This window comes from Mandrillus leucophaeus, unplaced genomic scaffold, assembly GCF_000951045.1.
Source record: "Mandrillus leucophaeus isolate KB7577 unplaced genomic scaffold, Mleu.le_1.0 Scaffold182, whole genome shotgun sequence".
NCBI classification, from domain to species: Eukaryota; Metazoa; Chordata; class Mammalia; order Primates; family Cercopithecidae; genus Mandrillus; species Mandrillus leucophaeus.
The window spans coordinates 1,490,084-1,509,365 of NW_012101832.1; the positions used below are offsets into that span (position 1 = coordinate 1,490,084).

At 51.9% G+C, this 19,282-nt stretch overlaps 1 protein-coding gene across 3 annotated transcripts; it reads left to right on the forward strand.

The window, feature by feature from the left end:
* Positions 1–245: 245 nt before the first annotated feature.
* On the forward strand, positions 246–15,773 carry HEYL (hes-related family bHLH transcription factor with YRPW motif-like). Of its 3 annotated transcripts, none has more exons than XM_011977675.1 (5): positions 246–371; positions 7,261–7,327; positions 8,397–8,480; positions 9,673–9,754; positions 12,012–15,773. In XM_011977675.1, exons 1-5 carry the CDS (start codon positions 292–294, stop codon positions 12,683–12,685), a joined length of 987 nt encoding a protein of 328 aa, XP_011833065.1. In that variant the 5' UTR covers positions 246–291; the 3' UTR covers positions 12,686–15,773. The 3 variants fall into 3 exon arrangements, with proteins under 3 accessions (XP_011833065.1, XP_011833067.1, XP_011833066.1); XM_011977677.1 differs by having other exon boundaries at positions 276–371; positions 7,265–7,327; positions 12,012–15,062; XM_011977676.1 differs by lacking the exon at positions 246–371 and adding an exon at positions 6,893–7,064 and having other exon boundaries at positions 12,012–15,062.
* The last annotated feature ends 3,509 nt before the right edge of the window (positions 15,774–19,282 follow it).

The window sequence follows — 19,282 nt, forward strand, 5'->3', positions numbered from 1 at the left end:
GCACCTGCCCAAGGCCACCCAGCGCGCGGCAGCCGAGACAGCGGAGCACGGCCGGACCTCCCAGCCGTCGGTGAAGGCGGCGACCGCCCAGGGCCTTCCCACGGCTCGGCGGCGCGTCACCGCGGGGGCGAAGGGGCGCCTGGGCGCCCGGGGCTGCGGCGCAGGAAAGGGCCCTGGGAAAGGGCGGCGGCGGTGCCCCTGAGGCGGGGCCGGGGCGGGGCCGGGGCGGGGCCCGACTTCCCGACTGGGAGCCCTAGCCGCGGGGCTGAGACCCGGGAGCCTGCGTTCGCCATGAAGCGACCCAAGGAGCCGAGGGGCTCCGACGGCGAGTCCGATGGACCCATCGACGTGGGCCAAGAGGGCGAGCTGAGGTAAGGGCTGGGATGTGGGGACTGAGCACGCGGAGGGCGAGCGAGGTGGGGGTCGGTCCGACGGGCTCGCCGAGCAGGCGGGCCAGCCCTCCAGCACCGCCTGGGCAGAGGCGGGTGAGCGCGGGGCCACAGGTGTCGGCGTGTGGGGCGTGTGTGGGCTGTGCCTTTACACGCATGAGTGCCTGGATCCTGTGCGCTCTCCGTCGTGCAGGGCTGGGGATGCTGGCACGGAGGTAGAGTTCAGCTCGGGGGATCTGGTGGCTAGTGGGTTATCATCTATCGGTTGAAGTGGCCTAGGGGAGGCCACTGGCAAGGAGTTTTCCCTGGAGATTCTAGAAAACTCTCATAGACTGATGGTACCCTAGCCCCTGTCCGGAATCTGCTGACGATGCAGAGTAACCCCATTCTTTCCCAATTTTATCCTAGTTTGGATGTAGTTTTCACGTAGTCCACAAATTATTTCAGGAAGAAGAAAACTTGTCCTCCTTTGAGCAAACTGGACTTTGGATTTAGGATCTTAGTATTGAAGAAAATAATAAGCGACTTGCAAGGGCCTAGACTCCATTTCCAGTGTGCCTCCTATCGTGCCCCCCTGCTGCCAGTGTCTTTCAGCTCCTGGTAGACAGTCTGACCTGCTTCAAACCTGTCGAACAAATTGCACTTGTATAGTTCTGCTACCTCGCAGTTCTGTGAACTGTCTAAGCTTCAGTTTACTTATCTGTTAAATGAGCATTAATAATAGAACTAAATTCATAGAAGTATTGGGAAAACCAAATGAGGTAAAGTATGTCAAGGGCTTAGCACAGCACATGCTTAGGCACACACCATGTGATTCCCAGCACCCTGAAAGAGCTGCAGGGCTGATTGGGAGTCTGAAGACCTGGGTCTTAGCCCCAAATCTGCCACCAACTCACTACGTGGTCTTGGGCCATTGGTTTCCCTGACAGAGTCTGTCCTGAGTCTGTTTCCCCACCAGTAAAACAAAGACAGCAGTGGAAAAGAAAGGAATACTTCATCTCTCTTGGCTCATCCAGACTTGACTCTCTCGAACAGAATTGGAGGGGAATTCAGTTAATCCTTCCTTCTTTCCTTCCTTCCTTCCTTCCTTCCTTCCTTCCTTCCTTCCTTCCTTCCTCTCTCTCTCTCTTTCTTTCTTTTTTTTTTTTTTGACACAGTCTCACTCTGTTGCCCATGCTGGAGTGCAGTGGCATGATCATAGCTCATGGCAACCTTGATCTCCCGGGCTTAAGTGATCCTCCTGCCTTGGCCTCCCAAAGTGTTGGGATTACAGACATAAGCCAGTGTGTCGGGCCCAGTTAATTCTTAGGAATTCTTAGGGATATTTTGGAGGACATTTTGTAATTTTAGTGCTCTCCAGTTTTCTGAGATCCAGGGATCCTGCCTCAGTCACAAATCCCAGGAAAATGCCATAACAGATATTCCTCTTGCATCCTGTACATTTGTTTTTAGGGTGTATAATACAATTTGCTATGCAACATATCAGCCTTTCTTAATTGTTTAACAGAAACTGCTATTTAGAGAAGCAGTTATCTTAGCCTGTGCCTGTTAAGGGCCAGGAAAGGGCACAGCACCATGTGGTGGTGTTGGAGCGGGGTCTCAAATTCAACGGCATTGGGTCTTCATAGATTAGAGGCACAAAATTGATGCCAGAGAACTAGGCTGATCAGAACTGGCTTCTGTCCTCCACGAGTTTGCAGCCCATTCAGTGACCTGCCAGGTCATAAAAACACCATGGACAGGATGGAAAGGAGACAGACTCTGGGCTGTGAGGGCACTTAAGCAAGGAGAGGTCACTCTCAACCAAAGATGGCAAGGAGGGCTTCTTGAAGATGGTGGCATCTGGGCAACTGCTCACATGAGGCAAAAAGGATCACTGGGCATTTTTTTCCTATACATATAGCATTTCCTATATATACAGAGCCCATTTTTAGACACTGTCCTTAGAGGAGCAGACCCCTCTGAGGAGAGAAAGCAGTTGGACATCTGGCAGAGGCTGACTTATAGACGCCTCTTTGTAGCACTCACCAAAGGGCCCTCCCCGCCAGCAGACATCAATGCTTCAATTCAGGGAGCACTGAACGATGCCTGCTGTGGCCCAGACCCCGGGCTGGGCATAGGGGGGCCAGATGTATCCTGCTCAGCCTCTGCCCTCAGGGAACTCTCAGGGAAGAAGAGCTTCATGTACACAGAAAGCAGATAAACACTGACAAGGGCTGCAGGACAGAGGCAGCCAGTCTCTCGGGGTCAGGGGCAGGGCGCAAATCCCCCACACTCAGAAACATGAGAGTAAAAAGCAGAGGGTGTTCCACCGTCACTGTGGGCATCTGCCTGGTGGCAGTCCTGCCACATCTGTGAAACTTACCCACAGAGCTCTCATCTGAACCTGGCCCGCTGACACAGGATGAGTCTAAACTGAGAGGACAGCCTCTCCTCTCCCTTTGCAAATGTCTAATGAGCACCTGCCACATGTCAGACCCTGGATCAGGGTCCTCTTCCTGAACAATATAAGGTGGTGGCCTTGGAGTCAGATAGACCTGAGTTTGAATCTTACCACCATTAACTTTGGCCAGTTACTTTTACACCTTTCTGAACCTCAGTTTTCTCCCTTTCAAAATGGGAATGCATTAGCATTCCTGCCTCACAGGATAAGGTTTGATGAAGTAATGTACATAAAGTTACATAACTCCCTGCTTTGATACAAAGTAACTTCCAGTAAATGTTGCTGTCAAAGAGGTCACCATTCAGTTGGGGGGGCAACATATTTATGAGACAGCATGGTCTAATGAAAAGACCAGAAGTCTGAAGACTGGACTTACTGGAGTGATTCTTAACTCCGGTGTCTGTCACTCCACCTGTAAAATGATTATTTTTCCTAAATGTGAAGTGGCCCAAATAATACTTCACTCACAGGGCTATTGTGCAATAAATTAGACAAATAGATGTGGAAGTGCAGTATAGAACAAAAAGTACTGGCTCCAAGATCTACATGACGGGATGATGAATATATGGGGTGCACTGGCAAAAGCCCCAGATTAAAAGCCACTTAAGACCGGGTGCAGTGGCTCATGCCTGTAATCCCAGCACTTTGGAAGGCCGAGATAGGCAGATCACGAGGTCAGGAGATGGAGACCATCCTGGCTAACACGGTGAAACCCTGTCTCTACTAAAAATACAAAAAATTAGCCAGGCATGGCGGCACGTGCCTGTAGTCCCAGTTACTCAGAAGGCTGAGAGAGGAGAATCACTTGAACCTGGAAGGCAGAGGTTGCAGTGAGCTGAGATCCCACCACTGCACTCCAGCCTGGGTGACAGAGTAAGACTCCATCTCAAAAAAAAAAAAAAAAAAAAAAAAAAGGCACCAGACACTAGAACTGACTGTAGTTCTGGATTTTCTTCTAATTTGCTATGTGACCTGGGGAAGATCCCTTCCGCTCTGAGTTTCCTCATTTTACAAATGGACTCAGTTCTCTCTGAGATCCCTTCATTTGGGACATGGTGATTCTGCCTTTGGCTGACACAAAATGATTAGGGTCATCTGCAAGGGTTCCACGGGGGAGTTCCCAGGGGAAGTCAGCACTGAGGGTGGTCAGGACCACCTGGAAAGCTTCCGTGCTATAAGAGACTGCCCCAGAATTCTGGCCAGGAGCCACTAGAGGCCTATGGAGCAGATCTTGATGGTCAATGTATCTTCTCTGGGTCCATGAAAATCTCTGTCATTTTCAGATTCTCAGACAAGAGAATCCCACACCTCCTCCCACTGTCAGGGCCAGATCATGGGCTGGAAGGGAGCTCTGGCTGGGCTCTTGGGAACTTTAAAAATAAGGGGTCTGGAAGGCTATTCAGACAGACAGGAAGTAGGAATTAGAAGGGAAACAATGCTGAAGTGGAGCCAGAAGATGCGGATTCCCTGCTGGCTTTGCTCCTTAGCAGCTGGGTAGGCTGGGCAAGCTGCTTTAGCTTCCTGAAGCTCAGCATTCTCATCTGTAAGATGGGCTTTTGTAAGGCTCAAAGGAGGGAAAGACACAAAATGATGCCAAGAAAACTGTAATGTGAGGTTTGCCTCTGAGATATGGGGAGAGGAGAAGGGGGGAAATAATACAACAGGGAGAAGCCGACCAGGAGATTGGAAAAAGGGATGGCAGCACTGCTTTGCCCTGAAATGGGTGCGTCAGCCTCCAACAGATGGTCCCAGCGGAGGGATCAGGCTGAGAGGCAGTGACGTGCGCGAGGCTAACCCAATACCCGAAGAGACGCTTTATCAAGCTGGGGGGAACAAAGGTCGTGTTTCTTAGTGTGTCTTGGCTCCTGGGGCTTGTCCCCAGTGAACCAGTGAGGCTTTGTAAACAAGCTGCCCCATAGATCTCAGGATCTGGCCATCTGAGCCTGGACCTAGCTTGCTGGGCCCTCCCTCCTAGGAGCTATTACAGACTTCTTACCAGGTCTGCTTGTCCAGATGTTTGGGTGGGAGATATCCTTTTCCAGATGTGTCTGGACAAAGCCAGGGACATAGCAGTAGGATTTGACAAATGCTATCTGGTCTCTTCTGCAACCTTCTCTGAGCAGTTGATGAAAATGATCCAAAATCAAATGCCAAAAGGGTAGTCACATGGGCTGGGACCTTTCTGGTAAGTCATTTATGCCCCCATTCCACAAAGTCCTAGGCCGTAGATTTTATGGTGCTTAAGTCTCTGTTCCCCAGTGATGCCAAATACATGGGTGAGAGAAGCAAGCTCTACCATGAGTTCTGCTGTATTCGAAGCTGCAATAGTGAATGTAACAGACATGGCTCATGGCCTCATGGAGCTTACGGATTTGTTGGAGAGATAGACATCAATCAAATAACCATATAAAACAACAAATTGGCATAAATGCTGTGAAAGCAGGGTGCTAGGAGAGTATTGAGCAGGGGATACTAGTGGGAGGAGGAATGTTAGAAAAGGCTCCCCAGGGAGGTGCCATCTGAGTTGAGATCTGATGGATTATAGAAGTTATGGGGCAAAGGGACTGGGGCTTGGGGTGATGGGTGGACCAGAGATGGTGGACCTAGGCTAGGGGACAGTATGTGCAACTGCAGAAGGAGTTAGTGCATTCATAGGCTGGAGCACACAGAGGAAGAGGGTTGAGTCTGGAGGGGTTGACAGGGGCCAGTTGGACCACCTGAAAGATGGTGGCCTTGATCTTAAAAAACATTGGGGCCAGGCATGGTGGCTCATGCCTATAATCCCAGCACTTTAGGAGGCCGAGGCGGGCAGATCACCTGAGGTCAGGAGTTCAAAACCATCCTGGCCAACATGGTGAAACCCCATCTCTACTAAAAATGCAAAAATTAGCTAGACATGGTGGTGGGTGCCTGTAATCCCAGTTATTTCGGAGGCTGATGCAGGAGAATCACTTGAACTGGGTGGCAGAGGTTGCAGTGAGCCTAGATCATGCCAGTGCACTCCAGCCTGGGCAACAGAGTGAGACTACAATCTCAAAACAAAAACCAAAACGAACAAACAAAAACACACTGGGGAGCCACGGAGGAGTTTTAAGTGAGTGATATGATCAGATTTAAATGATCACTCTGCCTGCAGTGTGGAGATAGGCTTGTAGAGAGTCAAAGAGGTTGTAAAAGCACCCAACAAGAAGCTCTTGCAGTCATCCAGATGAACAATGATAGAGGCGTAGCATTGAGAGAAGTGGCGGAGAGGAAGAGGACAGACGTGAGATGTATTTTAGACATAGTGTGGGCAGGTTTTGATGAGGTAGGGGCAAGGAGGAGGAGGAATCAAAGACAGCATCAGCTTTCCACCTTGCAGAAGCGGGGTACCTTCACTGAGATGGGGAACCCAGGGGCAGCAGGAGCAGGTGTGGGTGAAGTCCAGCTTGCAGGTTCCTGTTCAGATGTGTGGCGTTATGTCTTGCGAAATGGCAGGGGAGTCACCTTGCTTGTTGTTTGTTGGTGCAGTGTCTGCCCACTGGAGCTGAGCTGAGGGAGGGCTGGGGTCTGCCTGAGTGCACCACCACCCACCCAGGCCTGAATAAGGCCTTAGAAGTGTTGGCCAAATGAATGATGCCTCAGTGGACCCAGCGAATCCTCATCATTCTAAGAGAACTTCTGAAGCAGAAAACCTTAAGAAGGGTTAGCAGTTGGGCTGGAGATTATTTTGGTCAGAGTCTGGGCAGGAAAAGCTCCCCCCAGGGTTGAGCCTCTTCTCTGTAATGGGAGCTCCTGGGGTGTGAGCAAACATCCATCATTCAACCGGGGCTGCAGAAGGAAGGCACGGAGTGGGAGGAGTGGCCGAGGCTGGGGGGACGGGGCCTTCTGGGAGGCCAGGGCAGTGTCCCAGAGCATCCGAGAAGGGCCTGTGACCCAGATGCCGCCTCCCCTTCGCCCCCGGCCGCACTGCGTGGGAGGAGGCGGCAGCTGCAGGCGGGGCGGAGGGCGGGCGGCCGGCGCGCCCGGCCCGTGGGAAGCAGCGGCATCTGCTCTTTCCACGCTCGTTCCCAGCGGCTCCCTCTGAAACCCAACCCGCCCGGCCCAGCCCCGCCGCCGCCGGCCAGTGCCCTCGCCCGCCCCGCCCTCGGGGATCGGGTTGCAGGAGCCGGAGCTACCGCGCCGCGGTGCGCGGTTCCCCGACGGCCGCTGCGAGGGGCCAGGGGCGAGGGGCGAGGGGCGAGGCCGAGTAGGTCCAGACCAAGAGCCCAAAGTGGGCCCAGAGTGCTTGAGAGGACTTGACCTGGGTTGAAATGAGTCCCCGGGAAGAAGGGGAGAGCAAACTCCTCCTTCCAGGCCCGCCCCGCGGCTCCTCCTGTCCCGAGGTCGGCCCAGGCCAGGGAGACGGTCCCCCAGCCCTGAAAAATCAGCTTTTCTTTTCCTTTCCAGCCAGATGGCCAGGCCGCTGTCCACCCCCAGCCCTTCGCAGATGCAAGCCAGGAAGAAACGCAGAGGGGTGAGTGTCCGTCTCAGCCTCTGAGTTGCCCAACAAAGGGTTGCCATGAATCCCCTGCAGTCTGGCGGGGAGAACCTTGGGCAGAAACTTCACCATGAAGCTAACTGCCTGGGTTCAAATCCTTGCTCTGGCACTAGCTATCAGGGTGATTCCCGGCAAGCCTCTTAACCTCCCTGAGCCTGATTTGCTCCTTTGTGTAACTGGAATAATGACAGGGCCCACCTCAAAGGGCTGCTTTGCAGATTAAGTGCATTAATGTAACAATAGCAGACACACAATAGGCCATTATGATTGTTGTTCCAGCCTGCCCCCCATCCTATCTTCTGTCTCCTCTCTGAGTCCAGAATTTTCATCCCCCTCGGTGTGCCAGGGTGGGGGAGGGGACAGAAGGATCCCCGCTTGCCGCTGTCATCTGTCCGTCCTGTTCAGCCCCACTTTCCTCCCAGGATGCAGCTGTGCTTCCGCACTGGGAGTCCAGACACTTGGGGTCTGGCAGAGAGCAGCCTGACACTCACTGACTGTAAGCCCTTAGGCAAACCACTTCCTTCCAGCCTTCATTTTCCTTATCTGTAAAATGAGGTCAAATCTGTCCTGCTCCCAGTGTTCTGCTACCAGTATCGTGAGGGAAGAATGAGGGTATGTGAGTGGAAGGGCTCTGCAGCTAGAGAGAGCAACACGTGGGACTCTCCACACCATCTCATGACCTCACAGCTGACAGGGTCTCCCTCCTGGCCCAGCGGGGGCCTCCAAGGCCTGCTCCTGCACCGTGGCTGGTGTCCTCATTCTGATTGGCTGTGCCCTGCTGTACCAGCAGTTAAACATCTTGAATATCACCCCTATAGACCAAGACAAGAGGTCTGAGTTGTACTGCCAGCTCTGCACTTTCTTGCTGTGTGACCTTAAGCAAATCACTGTCCTTCTCTGGGCCTTGGTTTTCTCCACCATAAAGTAAGACTAGATTGATCTCCCTCACAAAAACACTGTGTGGGTAAATATGAGTTGATGTCCATCAAGGCACTTTGGAAACTGATGACGCACCTGTGAGTAACTTCTTGTCATGATTGTTTAGATCATAGAGAAACGGCGTCGAGACCGCATTAACAGTAGCCTGTCTGAATTGCGACGCTTGGTCCCCACTGCCTTTGAGAAACAGGTATGTGACACTGCTGATTGTGCTAGAGGAAACACTGTGTGGGTGGCAGATAAGGTTCGTTTCTCGTGGCATCTCTCGTTGATTGGTAGCAGCTGCCTGAGATGCTGTGTTCATTTACCAATATCTGTCACTGGCCAGGGTAAGAGGAATGGAAATTTATATTTAGGTGTCTCAGGTGGCTTTATGTCCATCATCCTATTGAATTGACTCCTCAGAATGATCCCGAAAGGTAGGGATTATTATGCCCATGGCACAGGTAAGGAAACTGAAGCACAGAGAGGTGAAGTAACTTATACCAGATCACACAGCTAGTAAAGAGCAGGGCATAGGACTATGTGATTCTCAAGCCCCCATCCGTCCGCACTATAGACATTTCCAGAGTGATTTGAAAGTGGAACAGGCCGCTCAGGGAGTGAGCACTCTGCCATCGAGCATGTTAAGGTGGGGAAGCTACAGTGGGGAATCAGACAGTGGGCTCAGCCTAGGAGATTCTCACCCTATGCACCAAGGCATAGGTCACAGGTCCTCTGCCTTCCCTTATGCTGGTGAGAACAAGTCAGTCATCCCACAGATGTTCACTAAAACCGTCACAGGACCAGCCGTGAACTAGACCTAGTATCTGCCCTCAAGGGACTCCCATGGAGCATCTGATCTTCAGGCTTCACCTGGGAGGCTTAGGAAGCATTTCCCAAGAGAGTAAAACAGGAAGAGAAGTAGTCTGGGGATAAGATGATGAGCTAGATCTTGGGCACACTGAGTCTGAAGTTGGATTCCCGAAAGAGCTGGTTTAAGAGGCATTCATTCTGAGGATGGCAGTTAAAGCCATGGAGGTGACAAGCCCCTCTGCAGGGAGCAGCAGAATGCGAAGTAACACAGAAGGGACACTACTGTGCTGAGAGATGGCAGATCAAGAGGCATGGTGAAAGGAGAGCCCAGAAACAGTGCTGTCGTGCAAGTCAAGGGAGGAGTGGTTTCAGGAAAGATGATCGGCAGCCGTACAGTGGACAGGTGGTCTGAGAGGAGAACTGAAAAGAATGTTCTAGATTTGGAGAATTTGGCCAAAGCAGAAGCCCAGTTGCAGGCAGCAGTGGAGTGTGAGGAAGGTGAGAAAATCAAGACATTGAGTGCTGATGACGCCGCACAGCCACATGGTCAGCTGGAGGCTCCACCCTTCTGTCTTCTGTACCCGCAGGGCTCTTCCAAGCTGGAGAAAGCCGAGGTCTTACAGATGACGGTGGATCACTTGAAAATGCTCCATGCCACTGGCGGGACAGGTACCCATGCTCTTCTCTTTCAGGCGTCATTCATACAACAAATATTTTGAGGCTGGGCCCTGGGGATACGTTGGTGAGCAAGTCCATACGCTGCCCACTCTGAGGAGCTAGGTCAATGGAGGGAACATTTGCAAAGCTTCTCTCTCTCCTTTCAGCATCTCCCTCTCCACTTTCAGGGTCTCCATTTGGTGCAACCTTTTCCTCAATTCAGCTCCCTCCAGTCTTAGACCTGGGAGGTGCTTTCTTCTGTAACAGACTGTTCCTGTGGGTCCCACCCTTCCCCAACCCAGGACCTCATTAAGGATTTGCCTGAATGAGCTAATTCTCACTGGGATCCCAATCTGACCCCCTGAGCCCAGGGAGGAGCGTGGTATCCTACCCACTGGTCTAGCCTTCTGGGCTGTTGTGGGGTCCTTGGCGGTGCTGGGGTGACATATCATGCTCACCACAAATCTCAGGATTGTAGCAGGACACAAATTAACTCATTTTGTTATTTTAAGCCCATCAGTTACAACAAAGTAATGGAACAGTGGCTTTAAAGACACTCCCAGGCCGGGCATGGTGGCTCATGCTTGTAATCCCAGCACTTTGGGAGGCCAAGGCAGGCGGATCATGAGGTCAGGAGATCGAGACCATCCTGACTAACATGGTGAAACCCCGTCTCTAGTAAAAATACAAAAAATTAGCTGGGCGTGGTGGCGGGCGCCTGTAGTCCCAGCTACTCGGGAGACTGAGGCAGGAGAATGGCGTGAACCCGGGAGGCGGAGCTTGCAGTGAGCCGAGATCACACCACTGCACTCCAGCCTGGGGGACAGAGCGAGACTCCATCTCAAAAAAAATTTTTAAAAGGCCAGGCATGGTGGCTCACGCCTGTAATCCCAGCACTTTGGGAGGCCAAGGCGGGCAGATCAGGAGGTTAGGAGATCGAGGCCATCCTGGCTAACACGGTGAAACCCCATCTCTACTAAAAAATACAAAAAATTAACCAGGCATAGTGGCGGGCGCCTGTAGTCCCAGCTACTCGTGAGGCTGAGGCAGGAGAATGGCGTGAACCCAAGAGGCGGAGCTTGCAGTGAGCCAAGATCGTGCCACTGAACTCCAGCCTGGGCGACAGCAAGACTCTGTCTCAAAAAAAAAAATAAATAAATAAATAATAAAAATAAAAAAAGAACAGCAAACACAGAAAGGTGAGGGATTTGCTTGAACTTACATGGCTAAGTGTAGAGTAGAGTTGGTTCTTGCCCACAAGTTGACCTGGCTCCAAACATAGTCTCCAGCTGAGCTGTTCCTCTGTGGGGGCCATGAACCAAGGACCAGATATTTGCTGCCATCGTCATGAGACCAGTGCTGACTGGGGTTGTTCTGTCTGTCTTTGCCCAGAAGGTGGTCAAGAGAGGAACAGGTATGGAGAGGCAGTGAGGATGTGAATACTTGTGCAGGAAGTTTACGTGGTTATCCAGCAAAGAGAGGGTCCCTGGCCGAGCAGCGGAGGGTCACAGTGGGGTCTTGATTTCCAGATTGCCTTTTGAGCCAAGGGACAAACTCAGATGCCAACAGGGTCAAGCCAGTAATATAAGTGATAGCTAATTTTTCATTTATTCAGCATTTTCTGTGCACTATTTTAATTTCACCCTCACAACTCTATACAGTAGGCACTGCTATATCCCCATTTTACAGCTAAGGAAATTGAGGCACAGAGAGATAGAGACTTGTCCACAATGAGGCAGCTAGTTAAGTAGCTGACCCAGGATTTGAACCCAGCTCTCCTGGCCTCTGACGACCTCACACTTCACTGCTACACTATGCTGCCTTCTCCAAGGGGCCTCCTCACTCTGATGGCTGCTGCTGCCACCTCCCTTCCTGGGCATCTGCCCCTCTCAGCAGGCAGAGTTGTTCTATACCTTCAAGTGCACAACCTTTCATATCTGTCAAGTATTTACTTCAATGAAGTTATCTTGGCCACAAAGTTTTTTCTTTGCATTAATCATGAATTGTGATGCAAGCAATATTTTACATTTTATAATGCTTCATAGTTTAGTGAATTCACTTGATCATTATAACCCTCCACCCTCCACCCCAGGCAGGGATTTTGTTCTCACTCTGCAGATGGGGAGACGGGCTCAGAGACTCAGGGTGACATGGCCAAGGCTGCCCAGGGAGTGAGTGGAGGAGGCAGGTCCAGAACTCAGACAGACAGACCGGGGCCCCATGCTTCTCCCCACGCCTGGCATGACCTTCATCATGCCTCCCTTTGCAGGATTCTTCGATGCCCGAGCCCTGGCAGTTGACTTCCGGAGCATTGGTTTTCGGGAGTGCCTCACCGAGGTCATCAGGTACCTGGGGGTCCTTGAAGGGCCCAGCAGCCGTGCAGACCCCGTTCGGATTCGCCTTCTCTCCCACCTCAACAGCTACGCAGCCGAGATGGAGCCTTCGCCCACACATGCTGGCCCCCTGGCCTTCGCTGCCTGGCCCTGGTCTTTCTTCCATAGCTGCCCGGGGCTGCCAGCCCTGAGCCACCAGCTCGCCGTCCTGGGAAGGGTGCCCGGCCCTGTCCTGCCCAACACCTCCTCTCCTGCTTACCCCATCCCAGCCCTCCGAACCGCTCCCATTCGCAGAGCCACAGGCATCATCCTGCCAGCCCGGAGGAATGTGCTGCCCAGTCGAGGGGCATCTTCCACCCGGAGGGCCCGCCCCCTAGAGAGGCCAGCGACCCCTGTGCCTGTAGCCCCCAGCAGCAGGGCTGCCAGGAACAGCCACATCACTCCCCTCCTGCGATCTTCCTCCCCCACACCCCCTGGTCCTATAGGGTCCGCTGCTTACGTGGCTGTTCCCGCCCCCAACTCATCCTCCCCAGGGCCAGCTGGGAGGCCAGGGGGAGCCATGCTGTACCACTCCTGGGTCTCTGAAATCACTGAAATCGGGGCTTTCTGAGCTGCCCCTTCATCACCCCGCCCCCAGGAATAAGGAAGGTTCTTTTACCAGGAGCCCAAAAAAGGGCACTGCCTTTTCTGCTTTGCTTCCTGGACTGGCTCATATGTGAAGGCACATTCTCCAGCCATCAGAGGCCCCCTCCTCCTCCAGCCCATCTCTCCTCCTCGCTGTTATCCCAGCTTATCCACCCAGCTCTCCTGGAGCTGTTCTGGTCTCAGAGGCTTGGTTCCATTCCTCACCTGCACAGATGAGTCCTGGGAGTGACCCTCAGAGCTGCGCCCAGACCCCTCTCCTGCCCTCTGCACACCAGCAGGAGGCATGAACCTTGGGTCTGGGAAAAAGCTTTAACCCGAAGGGCACCAGGACCCAAGGCAGGCTGTTCCTTGGAGCGGTCAGACCCCAGTCAGGAGCAATGACTGACTGGCTGCAGCCTTCCCACGCCAAGAGGCTGGAACATAGTGTCTGCCTCGCTTCCTGGAGATAGTAACTGAGCAGGGGCCACAAAGAGGTCTCCTGGGAACCCTGTCTGCCCCTGCCCACCTGTCCTTGGGCCACACCATCACACTGAACCACAGGACAGACCCTTTCTCCACCACAGCCAAGGCCTGGAGACTGGGGGCCCAGCAGAGCCTGCTTCTACCCTCCTCCCAGCGGCAGACACCTACCCTCTCACTGGCTAACAGGTCCCTGCACACAGCTGGCCTGATAAACCCAGCTGGGAGGTTTCTAGGCAGCAGCAAAACTCTGTGACAGGGTGTCCTCACACCAGGCCTTGGACAGCTCTCCCAGACAGGAGCCAGGGTTGAGCAATGGAGAGCCCAGTCCCCCACGTCTTATAGTCACCATCCTCCAGGCGTGTGGTCCCTCCCCATTGGGTGCACACAGTGCAGAGGGGCCGTGGCCCCATGTGATGGTGTGCAGAGAGGAACCTCTTGGGATTCAGCACCAGACGTCTGTGCTGCCTGGTTTGCATCCGGCTCACAGAGCCCAGACTGCTGGAACAGCCAAGGGCTGTCAGGCTGGACAAAAATAACTGCGAGGAGGGGCAAGAGAAAAGATGATTCGAGGCACCTCGGCCCTTCAAGGTCATGCAACGGGTCAAGGGCCTGAGATCCTGTTCACCAGGACTCCACAGAGCTGGCTCTGCTCAGAGGCCATTTCATTCCTCAGCTCCACCCCAGGCCACTTTTTCTAATAGAGGAAACAAATGGTCCAGCGATCGTTCCCAGCAGAACAGTGGAGACTGGACTGACACCCAGTGGGACCAGTGTTGCCACACCAGTTGATAAAATGCAGAAACCCTTTTGTACTCACTGGTAAATATCTACTCCCCCAAGTGACTCCAAGTGCCCCCCCGACTGCCTGGCACTTCCCCCAGGACTCCTACAATCTGGTTACTGCCTGGCAGATCCAAGGCTGTGGAGTCCCAGAGCCAGCAATTCACTGGTGCTCATTCCACACTGGTTAGTTACTTCAGTTGTCACCCCTGGGAAGATTCTCCCACCTCCTCCCTTTGATGGAACCACCCTCCCCAGAGGCTGCATTGAGGAGACTCCATGGACTGAAAAGTGAGTTGCAGAAACCCTGGGGAAAAGAGCCCTTTCAAAGAGGTGGATAAGAGGGAGGAGATCATTTGAGTGTCCCAGAAAGCTATTTTGAAAAGACAAACTCCTCAAGGAGGGATACAGAGGAAAGCACCTCTTTCATTTTTAGTGTGAGCTAGTTCCATCAGACTGCTGTCCTCCTGGACCCATCTGAGACGTGCAGTAGCAAGGAGAGGGGGGATCATTTTAGAGAGTGGGTCATTGGCAGGGAGTACTCCTGAGGGAGGCAGAGGGGAGACTGAGGTAGAAGGAAGACAGGACTCACACATGCTCCCAGGAGTGGGGACAGACAGAGGAGGTAACAGAAGGCAAAGGCCAGTTTCCCCTTTATCATGAAGGGGCCCACTCAGGACAGGAACAAGGACAACTCCTCCTCCTCTTCCTCTTCCTCCTCCTCCTCCTCCTCCTGCTGCTGCTGCTCCTGGGATACCAGGTCAGTGATGTAGTCTTGCAGTTTGCAACTTCCTAGCCTGAGCATCCCTAGTGGGGCTGTGGGAAACACATTTCCACGTTGCATGTATGCAACTCCAGAGAATCTGTGACGCCACTGAAATGAGGTGGGAATGACCCAGCACTTTCAGCATCTTGGCTGAACTTGCTTTCATTGTCCCTGGGATATTGTGGAAGGAAGGGTGACTGTGTGATCTGATTCCGTGGTCAAGGACTTGCATCTTCTGTTTCTATCCCCAAGCCTTCCTGGGGTCTCCAACTCCTACCCCATTGCAGTGGTTGTTGCGGACATCCAATAAAGATTTTTTTAGTGCTTCTGGAAACTTCCAGTAGATTCTACCTCTAAACTATCTCTGGAGTCCGTCTACTTCTGTCTGCATCCGCAGCCAGCCTGGCCAGGCCACATCAACTCCCCCAGATCAAAAAGGTCTTCCCTCTTGCTTTGTCAATCAGTTCTCAGTAGCACCAGAGAGAACTTGAAAGCTGCAGGTCATATCATATCATCTCTGGTTTGAAAACCTCACTCTGTTACCCTGTTATTCTAAAGGTCTTCCTGTTTTGGTCCCAACCTCACTTCCAGCCTCATTTCTTGCCAGTCCCAGACTTGCTACCTGAGCTTCTGCCACCTGGCCTTCCTTCATTTCCTCGACATTCCAGCCTCGTTCCCACCTCCAGCACTTTGCATATGCTGTTCCCTTTGCCAAGAATGCTCTTCCCCTACCCTGTGCATGGCTGAGTTCTTCAGACCCTCAGGCCTTAGCTTCAGAGTTGCTTCCTCCAAGAGGCCTTCCTTGACTACTGTACTTGAGGAGTTCATCTATGACAAGGCCTCTGTTCTTTCCCTTCATGGGGAATTTGCCACTGCATATCCCTTTGTGTAATTTACTTGTTGGTTGACTGTCCCTCCCACTCGAGTGTAAGCTTATGAGGCCAGGTGCCATGCCTGGTTCACTCTCCACTCTGTACCCAGCATTGAGCACAGGGCCTGGCCCATAGCTGGCATTCAATAAATACTTGTTGAAGAAGTGAACTGAGAAGGTGAGAAATCTTCTGGACTCATGCTGTGGATGGTCCGGGCCCCTCTAGGGGGTGAACCCCCTGCTGGCCGACTTTGCGGGAAGGCTGCAGAGCAGAGTGAGAGCCAGGGCCAAGGGACTGGAAGTTCTGGCAAATGGCCAGGAGACCCTGGCCAAAGGCAAGTGCGAGTGTCCACTCCAAGTGCACACTGACAGCTGGGAGCAGTCAAGCTGTCCTGCCAGCAGGCATTGCTCTCCACCCTTGGCTTGGCTGTCTGATGGATTCGGCTCGCAACAAATCCAGCAAACACAGAGGTCTGCTCCGTGCCAGCCAGGCACAGTGGAGCCAGAGCTGGGAAGGACACAGTCACTTTGAGTGGGGGGCACACCCTCCATCAAGATGATAGTTTGGTGAGATGAGAGTATGGAGGTTTGTTGGGAAGGCTGAAGGGAACAGAGTTGGGGTATGTGACCCTGCCCAGGGTGTCAAGGGGGTAGGTGGCTCTAGGAGGAAGCTTTCCAGGAGGAGGAGGAAGGGAACTATTCTATGTGCAAAGACCTGGAGACCTCATCAAGGAAAGCTGTAGATGTTGGCTCTGAGTTGAGCACGGGCCCTCAGTGACAGGGTGAGAGGTGGGCTAGCCTGGGCACTGAAGCCAGACTTCTTTATTAATGAGTTGTATGTAGTCTTGGGCAAGTTACTGAACCTCCCTTATCCTCAACTTTCTCATCAGTAAATCAGAGAAGATGCAGTAATGGTTATATTGGTTGAGTGATAACCGTGTACCAGACACTGTAGCCAATGCTTTTCTTGGAATCCCATTTTACAGATGAGGAAACTGAACTAAGACATCGTCTCCTAAGGTTGGGTGGTAATTGAATGACATAACACATGTAAAGCTCTCAATAGAGTGCCTGGGTCGTATGAACTGCTCCACCAATCTTAGCCATTAGTGTCATTAATGAGAGGAGGCTGGATCCAAACTGTGAAAGGCTGGGAGCGTCATGCAGAGTCTGGGCTTCAGCCTCTAGGCAGTGACAGCCCTGGAAGATTTTGCCAAGGGAATGCCAAGGTGGGACCTTGTTTAAGAAACTTGGTTGGGTGCAGTGGCTCACACCTGTAATCCCAGCACTTTGGGAGGCTGAGGCGGGTGGATCACCTGAGGTCAGGAGTTCGAGACCAGCCTGGCCAACATAGTGAAACTCCATCTGTACTAAAAATACAAAATTAGCTGGGCATGTTTGTGCACACCTGTAATCCCAGCTACTTGGGAGGCTGAGGCAGAAGAATTGCTTGAACCCAGGAAGCAGAGGTTGCAGTGAGACGAAATTGCACCACTGCACTCCAGCCTGGGCAACAGGTGAGATTCCATTTTAAAAAAAAAAAAAAAAAAAAGGAAGGAAGGAAGGAAGGAAACTTGCACTTGGAGTGATGTGGGGTGACTGAGGAGGAGCAGTGTTCAGACTGAACTTCACCTATTCATGGGAAACACTTAGATGCGATTTAAAAATATTGGTGGCCAAGCGCCGTGGCTCATGCCTATAATCCCAACACTTTGGGAGGCCAAGGTGGGCGTATCATCAGGTCAGGAGTTTGAGACCAGCCTGGCCAATATGGTGAAACCCCGTCTCTACTAAAAATACAAAAAGTAGCTGGGTATGGTGGTGTGCACCTGTAGTCCCAGCTACGCAGGAGGCCGAGGCAGAAGAATCACTTGAACCCAGGAGGCGGAGGTTTCAGTGAGCCGAGATCACACCACTGCACTCCAGCCTGGGCGACGGAGCGAGACTCTGTCTCAAAAATAATAATAAATAAATATAATAAAAATAATAAAAATAAAACTCTCGGTACGCAGGCCCCAGAGATTATGATTTCACTTGTCTGGGGTGGGGCTGAGGCACCTCATCAGGAGGTGGGAAGAAAGGTTGGGATTTCTTTCCAAGCTGAGGTAGATTGGCATTCAGTAGGTGACTGGACTCCAACCTGTAGGCCTGGAGAAGGTTAATGCTTTCTGAGGAGCAATGCATAAATTAATTTCCACAAGGGTCTCTCTGTCCCCTGGCCCCTCTCCTAGTGCCTGGCCCATAGTAGGTGACTAAGAAATATTAGGTGTGCTGAAGGCCTTAGGAACTTGTAATTTATTTGCACTGAATATTTATGACTTTGTGGAAAACTCAAGACATTAACCTCCTTCCTGGAGAGAGAGGGTAGGAAAAATCAGGTCTATTAGCTGATCCCATTAATAACAGTAAATATTTGTGAGCCTTTGATCTACACTGTCTCATAAAATTCTCACATAGCTCTGTGAGTAACTACCGCTATCATCCCCATTTTACAGAAGAGGAAACTGAGACTCAATCTGTTAGTGAAAGTACCCAAAATTCACAACACTAATAAATATTCCAGCCAAAATTAAGACCAAGGCCTGTCTGATTCAGTCTTAGCCAATACAGGATACTGCTTCCTTCCCAGGCTTCCCCTTGGGATGCAATCCCAGCGATGTTCTGTGGCAGCCATGCAGGCCTGTTGGCTGGGCTGCTGTATTAGCCTGGAAAGTCTTTGGTTCTGCCATGCTCTTCTTCCCTGTGCTTAGTAAGGATAAGGTTCAGCCTCTATAACAAAGAGGCCTAACAATCATTCTGTGGATGAAAGAAGATGGAAGTTTATTTGTCTCCCATGTAACAGCCTGGTGAACATTCCAGGTCAGCAGGAAGCTCCACTCAACACAGACATCCTGAGACCCAGATTCCTTCTGTCTCGATCCCTCACCACCCACTAGGGCACTCTTGTGCCTACAAGGCTGAAGCTAGGTGTCCACAAGTTCAAGCCAGCAGGAAGGGGAAGAGAGCCTGGTAGAGACATGACCACAGTCTTTTTTATTTTTTATTTATTTACTTATTTTTGAGACAGAATCTCGCTTTGTTACCCATGCTGGAATGCAGTGACTGGATCTTGGTTCACTGGATCTTGGTTCACTGCAGCCTCAACCTCCCAGGCCCAAGCAATACCCCAGCCTCCCAAGTAGCTGGGACCACAGATGTATACCACCATACCCGGCTACTTTTTAAATTTTTGTAGAGACAGGGCCTCCCTATGTTGCCCAGGCTGGTCTTGAACTCCTAGACTCAAGTGATGCTCCCACCTTGGCCTCCCAAAGTGAGGGGATTACAGTTAAGAACCACCACACTCAGCCTTGACCACAGTCCTAAAGACCCAGAAGGAGCACATCTCCTTCCAGCCATGTTTCACTGGTGAGAACTTAGTTGGCTGCATCAAACTGCAAAGGAGGCTGGAAATACATTTGAGCTGGTTCTTTGAAATACATGTGAATGGATATTGACACATGAATGGATATAGTCTCTCTCCCCTCACCTTTACCTCATGGCTCAAAGAGTGAGAGGAATGAGGGAATCAAGCAGCTACTCACTGGTGTGTGTGTGTGTGTGTGTGTGTGTGTGTGTGCATGCGCGCACGTGTTGATCTGGAAATCAGTTTACTTTGAGCTTGAGGAACCAGGTATAGAGGC

Excerpts from the sequence above, each read along its gene's own strand:
- HEYL (XM_011977675.1), top strand. The coding sequence starts at position 292 with ATGAAGCGACCCAAGGAGCCGAGGGGCTCCGACGGCGAGTCCGATGGA. Across the intron at positions 7,328-8,396 it reads CCAGGAAGAAACGCAGAGGG|ATCATAGAGAAACGGCGTCG; the intron begins GTGAGTGTCCGT and ends ATGATTGTTTAG. Across the intron at positions 9,755-12,011 it reads CCATGCCACTGGCGGGACAG|GATTCTTCGATGCCCGAGCC; the intron begins GTACCCATGCTC and ends CTCCCTTTGCAG.